The 15,049-nt window shown below is 40.0% G+C and overlaps 2 protein-coding genes across 7 annotated transcripts in view; both read left to right on the top strand.

Moving 5' to 3' along the window:
- The first annotated feature begins 4 nt into the window (after positions 1–4).
- Positions 5–15,049, top strand: part of GTF2I (general transcription factor IIi) — a 112,877-nt gene continuing 97,832 nt past the window's right edge. For all 6 annotated transcript variants that reach the window (XM_054589709.1, XM_054589705.1, XM_054589707.1 and 3 more), the window contains exon 1: positions 5–351. The gene's annotated coding sequence lies outside the window, so the exon portion shown is untranslated. The remainder of the gene's footprint in view (positions 352–15,049) is intronic.
- On the top strand, positions 1,348–2,790 carry LOC129083327 (tigger transposable element-derived protein 1-like). Its single transcript, XM_054589155.1, has 2 exons — positions 1,348–2,304; positions 2,777–2,790. The coding sequence occupies exons 1-2, from the start codon at positions 1,752–1,754 to the stop codon at positions 2,788–2,790; spliced, it is 567 nt and encodes a 188-aa protein (XP_054445130.1). The 5' UTR covers positions 1,348–1,751.

The following is a 15,049-nucleotide window of genomic DNA, read 5'->3' as shown; positions in this document are numbered from 1 at the left end:
GGAGGGTGAGAGAGAAGCTCGGAGAGCAGAGAAAAGGGGCCACTGATCGCCCCCCCGCTTCCCCGCACGCGCTCTCTAGCTGTGGCCGCCCGCCTGCCGCGGTTACCCAGGCCCCTCTCTCGGTCCCTTGCGATTGGATCTAGGCTCTGAGCGAGGCCCTGTCGGGGCGGCCATGCGGCGGTGACAGAAGCTCGGCTGAGACGCACGGGCCCTCGCCCTCTCACCTCCTGCCCGCTAGTCAGCTCGCCTCAGCCTGAGGCTGCTCCGCCGCGGCCACAGCTCGCGTACGGCCCACACTCGCTTTCCTTCAGCACCCTTACCCCGGCGCTGCCTGGAGGCGGCTGCACTCGGGTGAGTCCCTGTCGCCTCATTCCCCCGTCCCCCGCCCCAGTTGCCATCGCGAGCAGGGCCTTTATTTGAGACTACCCCTTCGGGGCCTGCACGGACAGGAGCCTGGGGACTGTCGGCGGCCGTGTTGGGGGTACCCCGGCCCCCCAACCCCGAGCGGCTGGCGTTGGGGGTGGGGCAGGAACAGACGCGGTCGCGGGGGACGACAGTTGCACGCGCGCGCCTGGGTACTCATGGGGGAGGGGTGCGCGCGCCGGCGCCGTGTTATGGGGGGGGTCTCACGCGTGAGGCCCGCGCGCGAGCGAGCCTGCGGCTGCGCATGCCCGGCTGCTGATTGGCCGGCTCGGGCGGTGCGGGTGCGCGCGCGGTGCCAGGCTCGAGCTGTGGGGTCGCGCTTAGCCTGGTGTCTCCGGGGCTGGTGCGCCCAGGCAGCAGACGCGCCGGATTGGCCGCCGGGCGGCGGGGGCGGGGTCGGCGCCGCGGTGCTTGGTAACTTCGGCCGGTGGGCGGGCAGGCTGGGGAGCGTCGCCCCTCCCCGCCCCTCCCTGCCTGCGCCCAGGTGGAACCCGAAGTGGGCTTTGTCCCCGCCCGGCGGGCGCGCCTGCCCCGCGGGGCCGGTTTTTGTGGGGGGGAAATAAACACAATGACCGGAAGGAAAACCTTAGCCTTCAGGCCGCGAATATAAGCCGTCTGGATTGGGCCAGCACTCAGGCGGGTTTGAGGGGAGGAAGAAGACAAAAAACTGCAGTCTTTGCCTCCCCCCCTCCATTTTTGCTTATCCAAGTTTTTCCTTTATTAAAGCGAGGTTCGTTTATTTATTTTATTTTTTTAGTTTTATGGTTTTGCGCTAATTTGGGACTGAGAGTGTTCAGATGTCGGGTCTAGTTCAAGTAGTGCTCACTACTGCGAATGTTGGGGCCGGTACTGACTTCTCACCCTCCCTGCATTCAACTTTGCTGCAGACAATGGCTTGATAGGCCACAGTGCCTAAGAGTAATCTGTGGGTGCTAGTGCTAAAGAGACAAAAGGGGAAGCTAGTTTGCAACTGAGAATGTGCAGGAGAGTGCCCTGAGAAGGCAGGGCTTACCCCCCCTTCCCCTTAAAGCCTATGATTTGGGATGACTAATTTTATTTTCTACTGCAGTAGACATCCCCCCCCATCCACGGTTTTGCTTCCCGCGGTTCCAGTCGAGGTCAGAAATGGAAAATTACAGAAATAAACAATTCGTAAGTTTTAGATTTCTTGCGCCGTTCTGATTAAAGTGATGAGGTCCTGCTCTGTCCCGCCGGGATGTGAATCATTCCTTTGTCCAGTCTGTCCACACTATATACGCCACCAGCCGCTAATCAACGCTTTTGGTATCGCAATGCTGGTGTTCAACTAACACTTATTTTCCTTAATAATGGCCCCGAAGGGCAAGAGTAGTGATGCTGGCAGTTCGAATATGCCAAAAAGAAGCCGAAAAGTGCTTCCTTTAAGTGAAAAGATGAAAATTCTTGACTTAATAAGGAAAGAAAAAAAATCTTATGCTGATGTTGCTAAGATCTACAGTAAGAACGAATCTTCTATCCGTGAAATAGTGAAGAAGGAAAAAGAAATTCGTGCTAGTTTTGCTGTTGCACCTCAAACTGCAAAAGTTACTGCCACAGTGCGTGATAAGTGCTTAGTTAAGATGGAAAAGGCATTAAGTTTGTGGGTGGAAGACATGAACAGAAAATGTGTTCCGGTTGACGGCAGCATGTTACGCCAAAAAGCACTGAGCCTGTATGAACGCTTCAGCAAGGGATCCTCTGAAAGGAGTGACATCAAGCCATTTACTGCAAGTAAAGGATGGTTACACAGATTCAGGAATAGGTTTGGACTGAGAAATGTAAAAACTGCAGAGGCTGTGCCTGGTGTTGAAGAAGCTGCTGCCACAATTCCGGCAGAGTTGAAGGAGTTGATTAAGGAGGAAGGTATGTACGTATAGAAAAAAACATAGTACATGTAGGGTTTGATACTGTCTGCAGTTTCAGGTATCCACTGGGGGCCTTGGCGTATATACCCTGTGGATAAGGAGGGACTACTGTATATATATTTTTGCTTTGTCCATTCTTAAGCCACTGTAGTCTACTGCCTTGTGATTTCCTTAGCCTGCCTTTCAGTATCTTCGCTCACACCTGTAGGCTAGAATGGCTTTCTTTTCTTCAGGCTCTTCTTACTTATATGCATTCACTTTTTTTCAAGCCTACATGTCGTTTGGTCAGAATTGGCTCTTCTTACATTATGCCAATCAACTTGTTTGCCTCTTCTAGGAGGACATCTTATTTTCTCTATGCATGTGTTTGGTTCTGTCTTGTTTTCACATGTCTGGCCTACTCACTAGGTTTTAAACTCCTAGATGGGTAGGGATTAAGGCTTTTCTGCCTTTGTCTCTCCCCCTTCTAGTCTACAACTGTTAAAGTACTTTAACAACAGCTAACATTTGAATATTTATGTGTCTGGCATTGCTCTTAAGCCCTTACCATATGTTTTCTTATTTAATCTTCAGAACAATGCTTTAATTCCATTTTATAGATGAGGAACAAGCCTAGAGAAGCTGGGTAATTTACTCTTGATCACCCAGTCAAGGAAACCTTGACTCTTAAGATTTTGAATCTAGGCCATCTGACTCTTAACCCTGAAGCCAGTGGTTCTCAAACTACTTTGAGCATCAGCATCCCCTGGAGGACTTGCTAAAACACAATTGCTAGGCCCACCCCAAACCTGATTCTGCAGGTCTGGGGTGGGGCCCAGTAATTAGCATTTCTAACCAGTTCCCTCATGGTGTTGATGCTTCAAAACCTTTCACAATGACAGATTGTTTTAAGTTAGGAAAAGTTATAGATGTTTGCTTTTCATTAATTGAAAACTAGATCTTGCCCTGACTGGTGTGCCTCAGTGGGTTGAGCACCGGCCTGCAAACCAGAAGGAAGGTTGTGAGTTTGATTCCCAGTCAGGGCACATGCCTGGCTTGCAGGCGAGGTCCCCAGTTACAGGGTGTGCAGGAGGCAGCTGATCTATATTTCTCTCACACATTGATGTTCTCCCTCTTTTCTCTTCTCTCTTGAAATGAATAAAATCTTTAAATAAAAGAAACAGACTAGATCTTAAAAATAATTTGAGCTGTTTACAACTTATTGAGAGTTAAGGTTTTTTATTACCCATGATTACAAAATTAAGAGTTTAAAAAAGTCTCCAGTTTAAAAAAAGCCGAGGATGTTTAAATACAGAATAAAATTAGGAATCTAATAATTCATTTTCATTTATTAATTTATTCACAGCACAGGCATTATTCTCCTTCCAGAGATGCCTAAAAGTGCCTCCCATCCCCATCTTGGAGTACAAAGTTTAGGAACTGGAACAGAACAGGTGGGCTTTTAGGGCTTGAGCTTGGGACTGAGATAGGTCCGGCCAGGCTAAGGCTGGCAGAGCAGATAGAATTCTTGCCCCTCCTCTCCCAGCTCCTTAGACCTCCAAGGATTTGGCTTACTTTTAAGAATATGACTACAGAGTCTGACAATAAAATGTAGGCTTTTGGGTCCTTTTTATTGGCGCACAAGTCTTGTTGAGAAAGATTTTATTTTTCTATTATAGTGTATTTCTTAATGGGGAAAGTAATCTCAAATTAGGTAGGAGGAATGGAATTAGTTTACAATTACTATCTATCATTTTTGGTGATTCTTAAATTGATGTGTTACAAAACATGAAATATAGAAGACAAGATCCCCAACCCAGGTGGTGGTGGTTATCTAAAGGAGCAGTAAATAAAACACTGAAAAACAACTGAACACTGAACCTTTTCTGTTATTACTGGTGACTAGCTATTTGCATTGTATTTCTCCTAATTCAGTTTTGCCATTGTTTTATTCTGTACTGAAAACATGAGTTTTTAAATATTGCAGCCCTCTTCTTATTGGTTGTGGTTATAATTAACGTGAAATTGTCTTAACCTTTGGGTTCTGCAGATGCTGATCAAGTCATTTTTATGTATATTTAGGGAGAAGCATTTTTCTTAAAGAGTTGTTTGAGAAGTATTACTCTGAGAATAATTCATTGTTCTTATTCATTGTTACTAACTGAAAGAACTGAAGAAATTCAGTTAATCAGTTCATTGTACTCAGTGGGCTTAAAAAGGCAGCAAAGAATATTTAATTATTCGATTAACTGAAGTGTAGCTGAGGCTATCTGCCTGGGGCAATAACATTAACAGTATCTCAGAGGATGTATGTATACTGGAAACATTATGTGGATAAATCAGAAGTGCTGAGGGTATTATCTTGATATTCATTTTACATTTTTTCCCCACTTTCTGCCTTTACCATTTTTATTATTTCTTGTCCTTTACCTGGAGCTCTCATCACTGCAGGTTGGTTTTTTGTTTTTCTCCCCCCCCCCTTTCCTCTTTTTTCTACAATTCTTGTCTTAGTATTCCATGCTTGTTTCTGGCACTACCGCTCTGCTGTTTCCCACTTCGGTCTAGTGGGAAAGTAAAGATAAAGTTTGATCTAGTTGTGGATTGTCAAGAGTTGATGGAGGAGTTGGTTGTAACTTGATTAAAACTATAGAGGACTTTTAAAGAATTAATTTGTTTAAAAAGTGTAGCTTGCGAGGCAAAATGGATTTATAATTGAGAGAGGGAATATCATTTAGTGGATATAGACACAAGTTCTGAAATCAGACTGCCTGGATTCAAATCCTGGTTCTTGCCACTTCCTACCTGTGTTACCTTGGGTGGTTGATTTTACATCTTTGTGCCTTAATTTCATTCAGTAAGTATTAGCCATAAAAATACTGTTTAATACTTTTGAGAAATTGAATTTTCTAAGTAAATAAAAGTTTTATGATAGTGGCTACAAAGTTAATCTCCAGAAACTCTGGAGACTCTGTAAAGCCTGTGAGGACAAGGACTTGTTCTTCCTCTTGGGATTTTCCTCTTGTTAAGTTGTTTTTGTTTTTGTAGTATGGCAAGGAAAATATTACTTTTCCCCTTAATAAGTAGTGTATATGATTATATTATGGTATAATTCTAGAAGCAGAGAGTAGTGAAGAGATCTTATTTAGGGTGGGTATTTGGTTAAAATGAGCCCTGGTTTGTGGATAGAACCTGTACATTTTTTTTTCTTTTAAGTTTGTTTATTGTATTTTTCCCTATTACCATGTATCCCCCTTGTACCCACCTTCTCCCTGCAGTCACCACACTGTTGTCCATGTCCATGAGTCCTTTTTCCTTGGTCCCTCTATCCCCACCCTCCCATAGCTGTCATCCTGCTCTCTATCTATGAGCCTGTCTGTATTTTGCTTGTTAGTTCAGTTGGTTTATCAGATTCCACGTATGAGTGAATCATATGGTATTTGTCTTTCTGTGACTGGCTTATTTCACTTAGCATAGTGTTCTCCATGCTGTCACAAAGGGTAAAATTTTCTTTTTCTTTTTTATAGCTGAGTAGTATTCCCTTTCTAATGTATGTGTATACAGTATTATGGAGACTGATGTCTATCTTGCAAATAGTGTATAATTGAAATAGCTAGCCTCTGGAACTGGTTACATAGCAGATAGATTGCCCTGACAGGTGTAGCTCAGTTGGGCGTCATCCTGGAAAGTGAAAGGTTGCCAGTTCAGTTCCTAGTCAGGACAGATGCCTGGATTGCAGGTTCGGCCCCCTGTACGTTTGAGAGGAAACCAGTCAGTGTTTCACTCTCACATGGCTCTTTCTCTCATTGATAGTTCTCTCCCTGTCTTTCTCCCTATATTCACTTCTCTCTAAAAATAAAAAATAAAATCTTAAAAAAACCCCAGATACATAAATTCACCTATATTCTATCTTCAGCTATTGTAAGTTTTGGAGGTAGTACCTTATTTCCCAACTGGGGATGTTGAAATACAATATTTGAGCTAGAAACTAGTAAAGGAGTTGAAGGTAGTTGCAGTTTCGTTGCTTTTATAGGGCAGTTAAAGGAGATAAGAAAAGTTTAGCTATCTGATTTCTGGCCAGGACCCACTCACTTAAATGTTTCTACTAGAAATTGACAATTGATGTAAGCTGAGAGAACTTTGTTTCTGCATTGTTATATTTTGATAATTGACTGCAACATAAATGTGAATGGACTTGTTTTCATAGCAAAATTGATTTAATAAAATGAGGTACTGGAGCTGAACTAAAATTAATAAATGATCTTAGCTTCAGACTTGAAAACATTTAGGTTAAATTATTTTAGTTGTGAAATAATTTGACAAAGGAGGGTGACAGCAAGGTTACAGGGGTGGGCAAAAGTAGATAAATTACGAGCCATCATTACCTAAAAGGTAATTCATAAGTAAGGATACAAAATAATAATGAGAAGATAATATAAATGAATAATATAATAATTAATAAATACAATATAAGAATAAAGCCACATCCTCACAACTGTAAATCTATTTTTGTCTACCCCTATATATTTTATCCACTTGACACATGAGGAAAGCAGAGAAATTGACCCCAGTACTGGAATTGGTTTAAAATCAGCTTAAGAGGTAGAAGATTTATTAGCTCCATTTCTTCATCTTATTCTTTTTCTTTCTTTCTTAATTTTTTAACATTTTTAATTTAATGGCATTAATTACATTCACATTGTTAAAACCATCACAACTAGAGCTACCTGGGTGAGGCCGAAGATGGCTTGTCTACCTGGTACCTATATGAGGCTAGGGTGGGTGATCCCTATCATCTCCTTGAAGGTACCCTCTGGCCAATACTCCTGTGCTAGAGTGATGGGCTGTTGTAGGGGAGAGAACAATGGCAGAGAGCCTTGCTGGGGGTGCAGGGAGGTGCCTGTGGAGTTGGGTGCCCTGGCATGCAGAAGCTTCTCTCTTGGTGTTCCTGGATTGTTACATGCAAAGCTAACCCTTCTGCTGCCCAAAGTGATTGATTGTTGGAATGAGTAGAGGGCCATATTTGGGGTGTATGGTAACATTGGGATCCTAGAAAATTTTGAAAAGCAACCCAAAGAACTATTCAAGGGGCCCAGATAGCTTCAAGGTTGGAAGGGGAATGGATTGAAGTGTTGTATCTAAAAGAAGAAAATGGTTGGAAATCTGATGTTCATTGATAACCAGCACAACCTTAACAGACACATCAGCTATTTTTTTTCTTTTTTTCTTTCTTTTTTTTCTTTTTTCTTTTTTTTTCCTTTTTCTACCCCCTTAATTTTACAAACATCTTAACTGATGTGGAAAGTACCTATAGAAGACAAAGGTGGGGACAGTGGGAGAGGCATATATATTTTCCAGGTGAAGTGAAACTGCTTTTCCCTGTGAGGAAAGGGATTTGTATGCTCTCTGTAATATAATGGGGCTTCTATAGAATCTGTTATATACATGCTTACACACAAAACATCACAACTACTTCTAAAATTTTATCACCCCAATTAGAAACTCTATATCCATTAAGCAATAACTCTCCATTCCTCCCTCCATGGTAACCTCTAGTCTATTTTCTGTCTCTGTAAGTTTGTCTCTTCTAGATGTTTCCTGTAAGTGGAATCGTACATCATTTGTCATTTTGTGTCTGGCTTACTTCATTACTATATTGTTCTCAAGGTTCATTTGGATTATTGCATGTACTGGAACATCATTCCTTTTTATAACGGAGGAAGTTTCCTTTGTATGATATACCACATTTTATTTTATACATTGATCTGTTGATGGACATTAAGATTGTTGCTATTTTTTGGCTGTTGCCAATATTGCAGCTATGTATTGTACAATTGGTGTACAAGTATATGTTCAATCGCTGTTTTCAGATTTTTTTGTGTATATATTTAGGAGTGGAATTATTGGGTCATTGTTTTTTTTTTCTTTTTAATGCTTTTATTCAGGCAGAAGAATTTGGATGGATCTTAACAACTCACTCAATAGTACGGGAAATCCTTACGTTTATTTCACTTACATAATGTCCTTGAGGTTCATCCATGTTGTAGGATTTGTCAGAATTTCCATTTTAATCTTCATTGTGATTTTTGAAATTTTTCTTCTTATAGTATGGCAAAGGGAATAATTTAAAAAACACTACGGTAAAAGATTATACTGTAATTGTAGAAGCAGAGAGAGTGAAGAATTGCTTAAAATGAGCCCTGGTTAGATAGCCTCTGATTTCTGATGGTATAGGTTGTATACATTTGAGAATTACTGTGTGTGTTTTGATTGCATTTACATACATGGGCTTTAGTATTTTTATAGTAAGTTAAATTCTTCTTTCTTTTATTTTAAAAGATTTTATCTATTTTTAGAGAGACAGGAAGGGAGGGAGAGAAACATTAGTGTGGAAGGGAAACATCAGTTGGTTGCCTCTCGGGTGCCCCCAACTGGGGACCTGGCTGACATCCCAGGCGTGCACCCTTGACCGAGAGTTGAACCCATGGCCTTTCGGTTGGCAGATTGGCACTCAATCCACTGAGCCACACCAGGGCTAAAAATGTTTTCTAATTATGTATTTTTGTGAGGTTGATTGTTTCTATATAGTTTTTAGAGTAATTTTTCAGGCACCTTGTAACATAATGAGATGATTACTTAGCTAGATACTCACTTTTTGAGTTTATTTCATAACTTTTCCCTTCTTTTGTAGTTTATCTGTAGAAAAACAGCCAAATGAGTGTTTAAGCTACTGTTCACTATTCATCTATTGTATATTATGTTCTGAAAAAGAAGGAATCCTTTCTTATATTTGCTACAGTACTTATTTATCCCCTCACCCAACATATTGGGCCTTTGGTATAGGTATTCTGTGAAGCTTCAGAATACAGTCTGTTTCTTGAAGGGTACGGGCAAATGACATTTTTTGTTGAGAGCTTCAGGATAAAGACTAGTTTGCATATTAGTCTAGTTTACTTTTTTAGGTAATTGGATTAAGGTGACATTAACTTAAATTTTAAAACATAATCTCTGAGGAGTACATTAGATATAAGCAAATTTTCATTCTTGCACATGCATGCTTTAAAAGGTGAACATACTTTATTTCAAAGCAGTCATTTATGTGCACCTTAAACTTAGACAACGTTGTATCAGTTATATCTCAGTAGGTTGGGAAAGATAGATAAGTAAAAATAAATGTAAAAAAACATTTATTTTGACACCTTTCAATTAATTTTCCTGCCGCATCAGAAAATAAATTATTATATTTAGCAGTAATGATTAAAGCAGTTAATTGGGAAATTTTCATTTTATCAAACTTGGATTTGGAGAGTTTATATGTAAATCAATATATATGTATTTTAAAATAACTAATATTTTAATAAAATTTGAAATGTCGGTTACTAAATATATTCTGATAACAACCTTGTGAGGTAAGTATACATATATTATTGTCTTTTTCTAGACTGGTAAATTTAGGATTAAAGAATCCCATGATCAGCCATGCCTAGTATTGGAGGTAGTGCTTGAATTCACAACTCTGGCCTAATTCCAGAATTGGTGTTCATAATAGCTTTCCTCTGTTGCCTGCCTTTGGGGAAGAGTACATTTTTAAAAAATAGAGGTGGACTTTTAGATCGTAATTACTTGATTTGTCTTTCGCCCCCTGGCCTTACTTTGCTTAGCATAATGCTCTCTAGTTCCATCCATGCTGTTGCGAAGTTTAGTAGTTCTTTTTTTCTCTCTGCTGCTTAGTATTCCATTGTGTAAATGTACCATAGTTTTTTGATCCAATCATCATCTACTGATGGGCATTTAGGTTGCTTCCAACACTTGGCTATTGTAAATTGTGCTGCTATGAACATTGGGGTGCATAGGTTCTTTTGAATTTAATTTGTTTTTCAAGGATATAGTTTTGGTTACTGTGAGACTCAGAATTGAACATGTGATCCTTTAATTGGCCTTGTTTTATTATTTTGTCATTTTCCTGTTAAAATTTTTTAAAAACGTATTTCTGTTAGCTCTCAGCATTCTTATTTTTTGAAATGGGGTGGAGAAGGATATAAAATTTTAGAGTTCCACATCTTTTTTAAAAATTGATTTTGTTCCCCTTTTTTTAGAGAGAGGAAAGGGGAAGGAGTGATAGGGAGAGAGAGGGATACAGAGGGAAACATCTATTTGCTGTTCCACCTATCCATGCACCCATCCGTTGTCTCTTGTATGCGCCCTAACCTGTGATGGAACCCACAACCCTGGTCTACCAGGACGATGGTCTACCAACCCAGCTACCCAGCCAGGGCCAGTTGCAGATCTTTTCAAATCTTAACCCTTCAAATAGATTTTATTTCTTCTTGAGGATCATTTGGTTTTTATTGATATAATTATCACCTTTATTTTAGCAGATACTACTGAGCCACTCCAGCCAGGGCAGCAGATAGAAATTAAGAATTTAGTATCTTAAAATACAAGCCTAGCCTGCTGTAAAAACTTAAAATCCTTGACTTAAAAAAATCAACCTTGATGAAAGTTTTGTCTTAGGAATTTCTAAATTTATTTAAAAAAAATTTATAAAGCCCTGGCTGGTGTGGCTCAGTGGATTGAGCGCTGGCCTGTGAACCAGAGTCGCTGGTTCAATTACCAGTGCAGGGCATATGCCTGGCTTGCAGGCCAGGTCCCTGGTAGGGGGCACGTGAGATGTAACCATACATTGATGTTTTTTCTCCCTCCTTTTCTCCCTCCCTCCCTTTCTCTAAAAAAATAAAATATTAAAAAAAATTTTTTTTTAGTCCTTACCAGAGGATATTGCTTTTAAAAAAGATTTTATTTACTTATTTTTAGAGAGGGGAAGGGAGGGAGAATGAGAGGAAGAGAAATATCATTTCGTGGTTGCCTCTCGAGTGTCCCCTACTGGGGACCTGGCTTGCAACCTAGGCATGTGCCGTGACTGGGAATTGAACTGTCAACCCTTTGGTGTGGAGATTGGCACTGAGTCCACTGAGCAACACCAGCCAAGGCCCAAGGACATTTTCTCATTGCTTTTAGAGAGAGAGGAGGGGAGAGAGAGTAGCATCGATGCAAAAGAGAAGCATCAATTGGTTGGTTGCCACCATTACGGGCCCAGACCTGGGATCAGACCTGCCACCCTCCAGTTACTGGGCAAAGCTCCAGCCAACTGAGCCACACTGACCAGGGTTCTAATTTTATTTTTAAGCACTTGCCATTATATATAATTTCTAAAAGTTAATGAAAGTTAAAAGAAACTAAAATGGGCTGTATGTCTCTTTTTATTTTTTGCAGAAGTGTATATTTTAAATATATGTTAACATATAATTAACTATAAATGATGCGGCATATTCTTTTATTATTTATAAAATGGATCATCTGAATGAAGCACCAACCTAGTTTGGTTCCCTTTGGAAAGGACCTATTAAGCCTATGGAGATACACTCTTAGAAATGTGAATTAAAATATTTTTCTGTGTTAATATGAACAAGGACATTCTGGGAGTTACAAGTCTTAGTGTAGTCTCTGGTGAACTGATCATATCCAAAATGTTACATCCACTTCTGGGACACTGTCTGGACAAAATAGGGAATATGTTGAGGGTGTTAGAGCTGTGAACTGTTTTGGAAATAATGTTACAGGTAATGCATGGGCCATGCTTAGTTTGGAAAAGGGAATTGTGAAGGGAGCACAGTGCATTATTGAAAGGCCTCTTTTGTAGAAGTAGTCTCTTCTCATTACAAGGGCTAATTTTAAACTAGTCCAGTAGTTGTAAATTTATTACTTTAAAAGTAGCAAGCTCTCTACTGGAGGACGTTTCAAAACTGGGGGTTAGAGGGAGAATTAGGCAATAATACCAGTAACAACTAGTAACATATTTTGAGAGCTTATAATTAGCTTACTGTTGTCCCACCTTCATTACTTCATTTAATCCTCACAGCAGTCCTGTGTCCTAAAGTAGGCACTGTTAGGGCTACTATTTTAAAGCTGAGGAAAACGACGTTTTGAGATGCTAACTCATCCAAAAAAACTAGCGAGGAATAGTTTTAATATAAATGTAGGCAGTTGGATTCTAAGCCTGAGACCTTAACTACTATCTTATATTAAGTTCCTGTTCTGATACTAATGTTTATGTATAGATAATATTAACTAAATTCAAGGAGCATCATCTTTATGAATTTTAACTTAAAAATAAAAGATTTTATTTAGTCTTAGAGAGAGGGGAATGGAACGAGAAAGAGGGAGAGAAACATCAATGTGAGAGAAAAACAGATTGGTTGCCTTCACTCATGCCACAAACTGGGACCAGGCCTGCAACCCAGGCAGGTGCCCTGACCAGGAATTGAACCAGCAACCTGTTGCTTTGCGGAACAGTGCCCAAGCAACCGAGCCACGCAGGTCAGGGCTAATTTTAACTTCTAATAAACAAGATAGCTACAAGTTTGAAAATCAGGTAAAATTACCTGGCATAAAATTATGACTTCTATATTCTAGACTGTGATCTATTCAATAGCACTGTGACCAACTTCTAGAATTGGGGGGGGGGGGGGCGGAGAGGTCCAACCAGCAGTGTAGAATTTATTCTGGAATTCAGCATGTGTGTCCTGAGTGGTTAATGTGTGCAAGGCATTGTGTTGGTGCTGGGATGAAAGGGCTTTCCCCCTAAAATACCCCCCAACTCAGTTTGTAGTCAATAACAAATACTGTCCAAATTGAATGACCTAATTTAGTGGTTGATGTGCAGTCTGTTGAGTTTTATTTGATAATCTTAAGATTGTTTATACTTTGAACATATTTACCTTTATGAATTTCCAATCCCTTCTTAAAACAAAAGAATGAAAAATAGCTGTTTCTAGTTTTATTTAGCTAATGGATGCAAATTGTAATCAGTAACTTTTTAATGCCCTATGCTCTTCTCCCAATTTTGGTTTCCAGAACACCTGTGACAACAAAAGCAGAAAAAGAAATAAGTAAGACAAAAGGAGAAATTTTAATTTGCTCTAATTTATTTATTTATTTTCTTTTTAGAGAGAGGGGAAGGGAGGGAGAAAGAGAGAAACATCAATGTGTGGTTGCCTCTCACATGCCCCCTACTGGGACCTGGCCCACAACCCAGGCATGTGCCCTGACCAGGAATTGAACCAGAGACCCCCTGGCTCACAGGCCAACGCTTAGTCCACTGAGCCACACTAGCCAGGGCTGATTTGCTTTAAAAATTAACTTGAAACACTTTTTTTTAAAAAAGATACTGATTTTAGAGAGAAAGAGGAAGGGGGAGTGGGGACAGAGAGAGAAATATTGATTTGTTCTTCCACCTATCTTATGCCTTTATTGGTTGCTTCTTGTATGTTCCCTGACTGCAGATCGAACCTGCAACCCTGACCCATCCAGATTAGGCTCTAATCAACTGAGCTACATGGCCAAGGCTAATTTTGAAACACTAATTTTAAAGTCACAAAATACATTTGACCCTTGTATAACATGGGGGTGAGGGATGTGTTGATCCTGACAGGTGAAAATCTGCTTATAACTTTTGACTCCCCACCAAAACTTAACTATTAGCCTACTGTTGACTGGAGCCTTACTGATAACATAGTCGATTATCACATATTTTGTATGTTATATGTTATATATGTATTATCATAAAGTAGGCTAGAGAAAAAGAAATTTAAGAAAATAATAAGACAGCATACATTTACAGTATTATATGAATTCATTGGCGGGGGGAAGGCCCTGGCTGGTGTGGTTCAGTGGGTTGGGTGTTGTCCCATGGAGCAAAAGGTCATGGGTTCAATTCCTGGTCAGGGCACTTGCCTGGGTTGTGGGCCAGGTATCCAGTTTGGGGCATGCGAGAAGCAACCAACTGATCAGTGTTTCCCTTAGTCTTCGATGTTTCTCTCCCTTTGTCCCTCCATTCCTCTTTCTCTAAAAATAAATAAAATATTTAAAAAAAAAATTCTGTGTAAGTGCACTTGTGCAGTTCAAATCCCTTGTTGCTAACGGGCCAACAGTAAACAAAAAAAGTTTTCCACACAGAAACCCCATTCAGTTCTGCTAAATGTCACTTTATAGCAGAAGGGTCTAATCCAGGATTATATTTTCACCAGTTGTCTTGCCTAATATACTTCACTTTAGAATAGTTCTTCAGTCTTTGAGTTTCATGCCCTTGCCTTTTTTGAAGATTAAAGGGCAGTCATTTTATAGTATGTCTCTCAACTTGGGTTTGTCTAATGCATTTTGGGTAGGAATACCACACTGTTCTCATTGTGTTCTTTTAGGGTGGGCATGATGTCTGTCCTGTGACTAGTGTTAACTTTGATCACTTAGTTAAGATGGTGTGTGCCATCCTTTCCTTTGTTGATAAGTATTTTGTGTGGCAATACTTTGGGATAATGAAAATATCTTTTTTTAGGATCAAGGAATCTCTGAGGCTGAGAATTTATTTGTTTTTAATTTTAGGTTAGTGCAAGGACTTAAAAATTCCATTATAGTTGTTGTCTAAGTCCTGAAAAGGTAATCTTTTTCTGAGATTTAAATATGAAAAATGTTAAGAATTGGATTAAATTTTACAGTGTGTGATGTGGTTTGAAAGAACATGGGGAATTAAGAACAGTCAGGTCTGGATTAAATACTATTTAATAATTTTGTGACCTTGGGCATATTACATTGTATGTCCAAGTTACCAAATGTTTTTATGTTAAAGGCGTGCTTTGTTAAATGTGTCAGGCAGATGTCATCCTTTTTATAAATAACACACCAAGGTACTAAGTTATTTCTGTGGTATCCTT

The sequence above is a fragment of the Pteronotus mesoamericanus genome, unplaced genomic scaffold, assembly GCF_021234165.1.
Source record: "Pteronotus mesoamericanus isolate MK-2021 breed Mesoamerican mustached bat unplaced genomic scaffold, CSHL_Meso_final scaffold_167, whole genome shotgun sequence".
NCBI classification, from domain to species: Eukaryota; Metazoa; Chordata; class Mammalia; order Chiroptera; family Mormoopidae; genus Pteronotus; species Pteronotus mesoamericanus.
The sequence above is the reverse complement of the archived record's forward strand: the minus strand, read 5'-3'. Positions and strand labels throughout refer to the sequence as shown.

What these genes read in the sequence shown, in the direction of transcription:
- LOC129083327 (XM_054589155.1), top strand. Translation starts at nt 1,752, where the DNA reads ATGGCCCCGAAGGGCAAGAGTAGTGATGCTGGCAGTTCGAATATGCCA.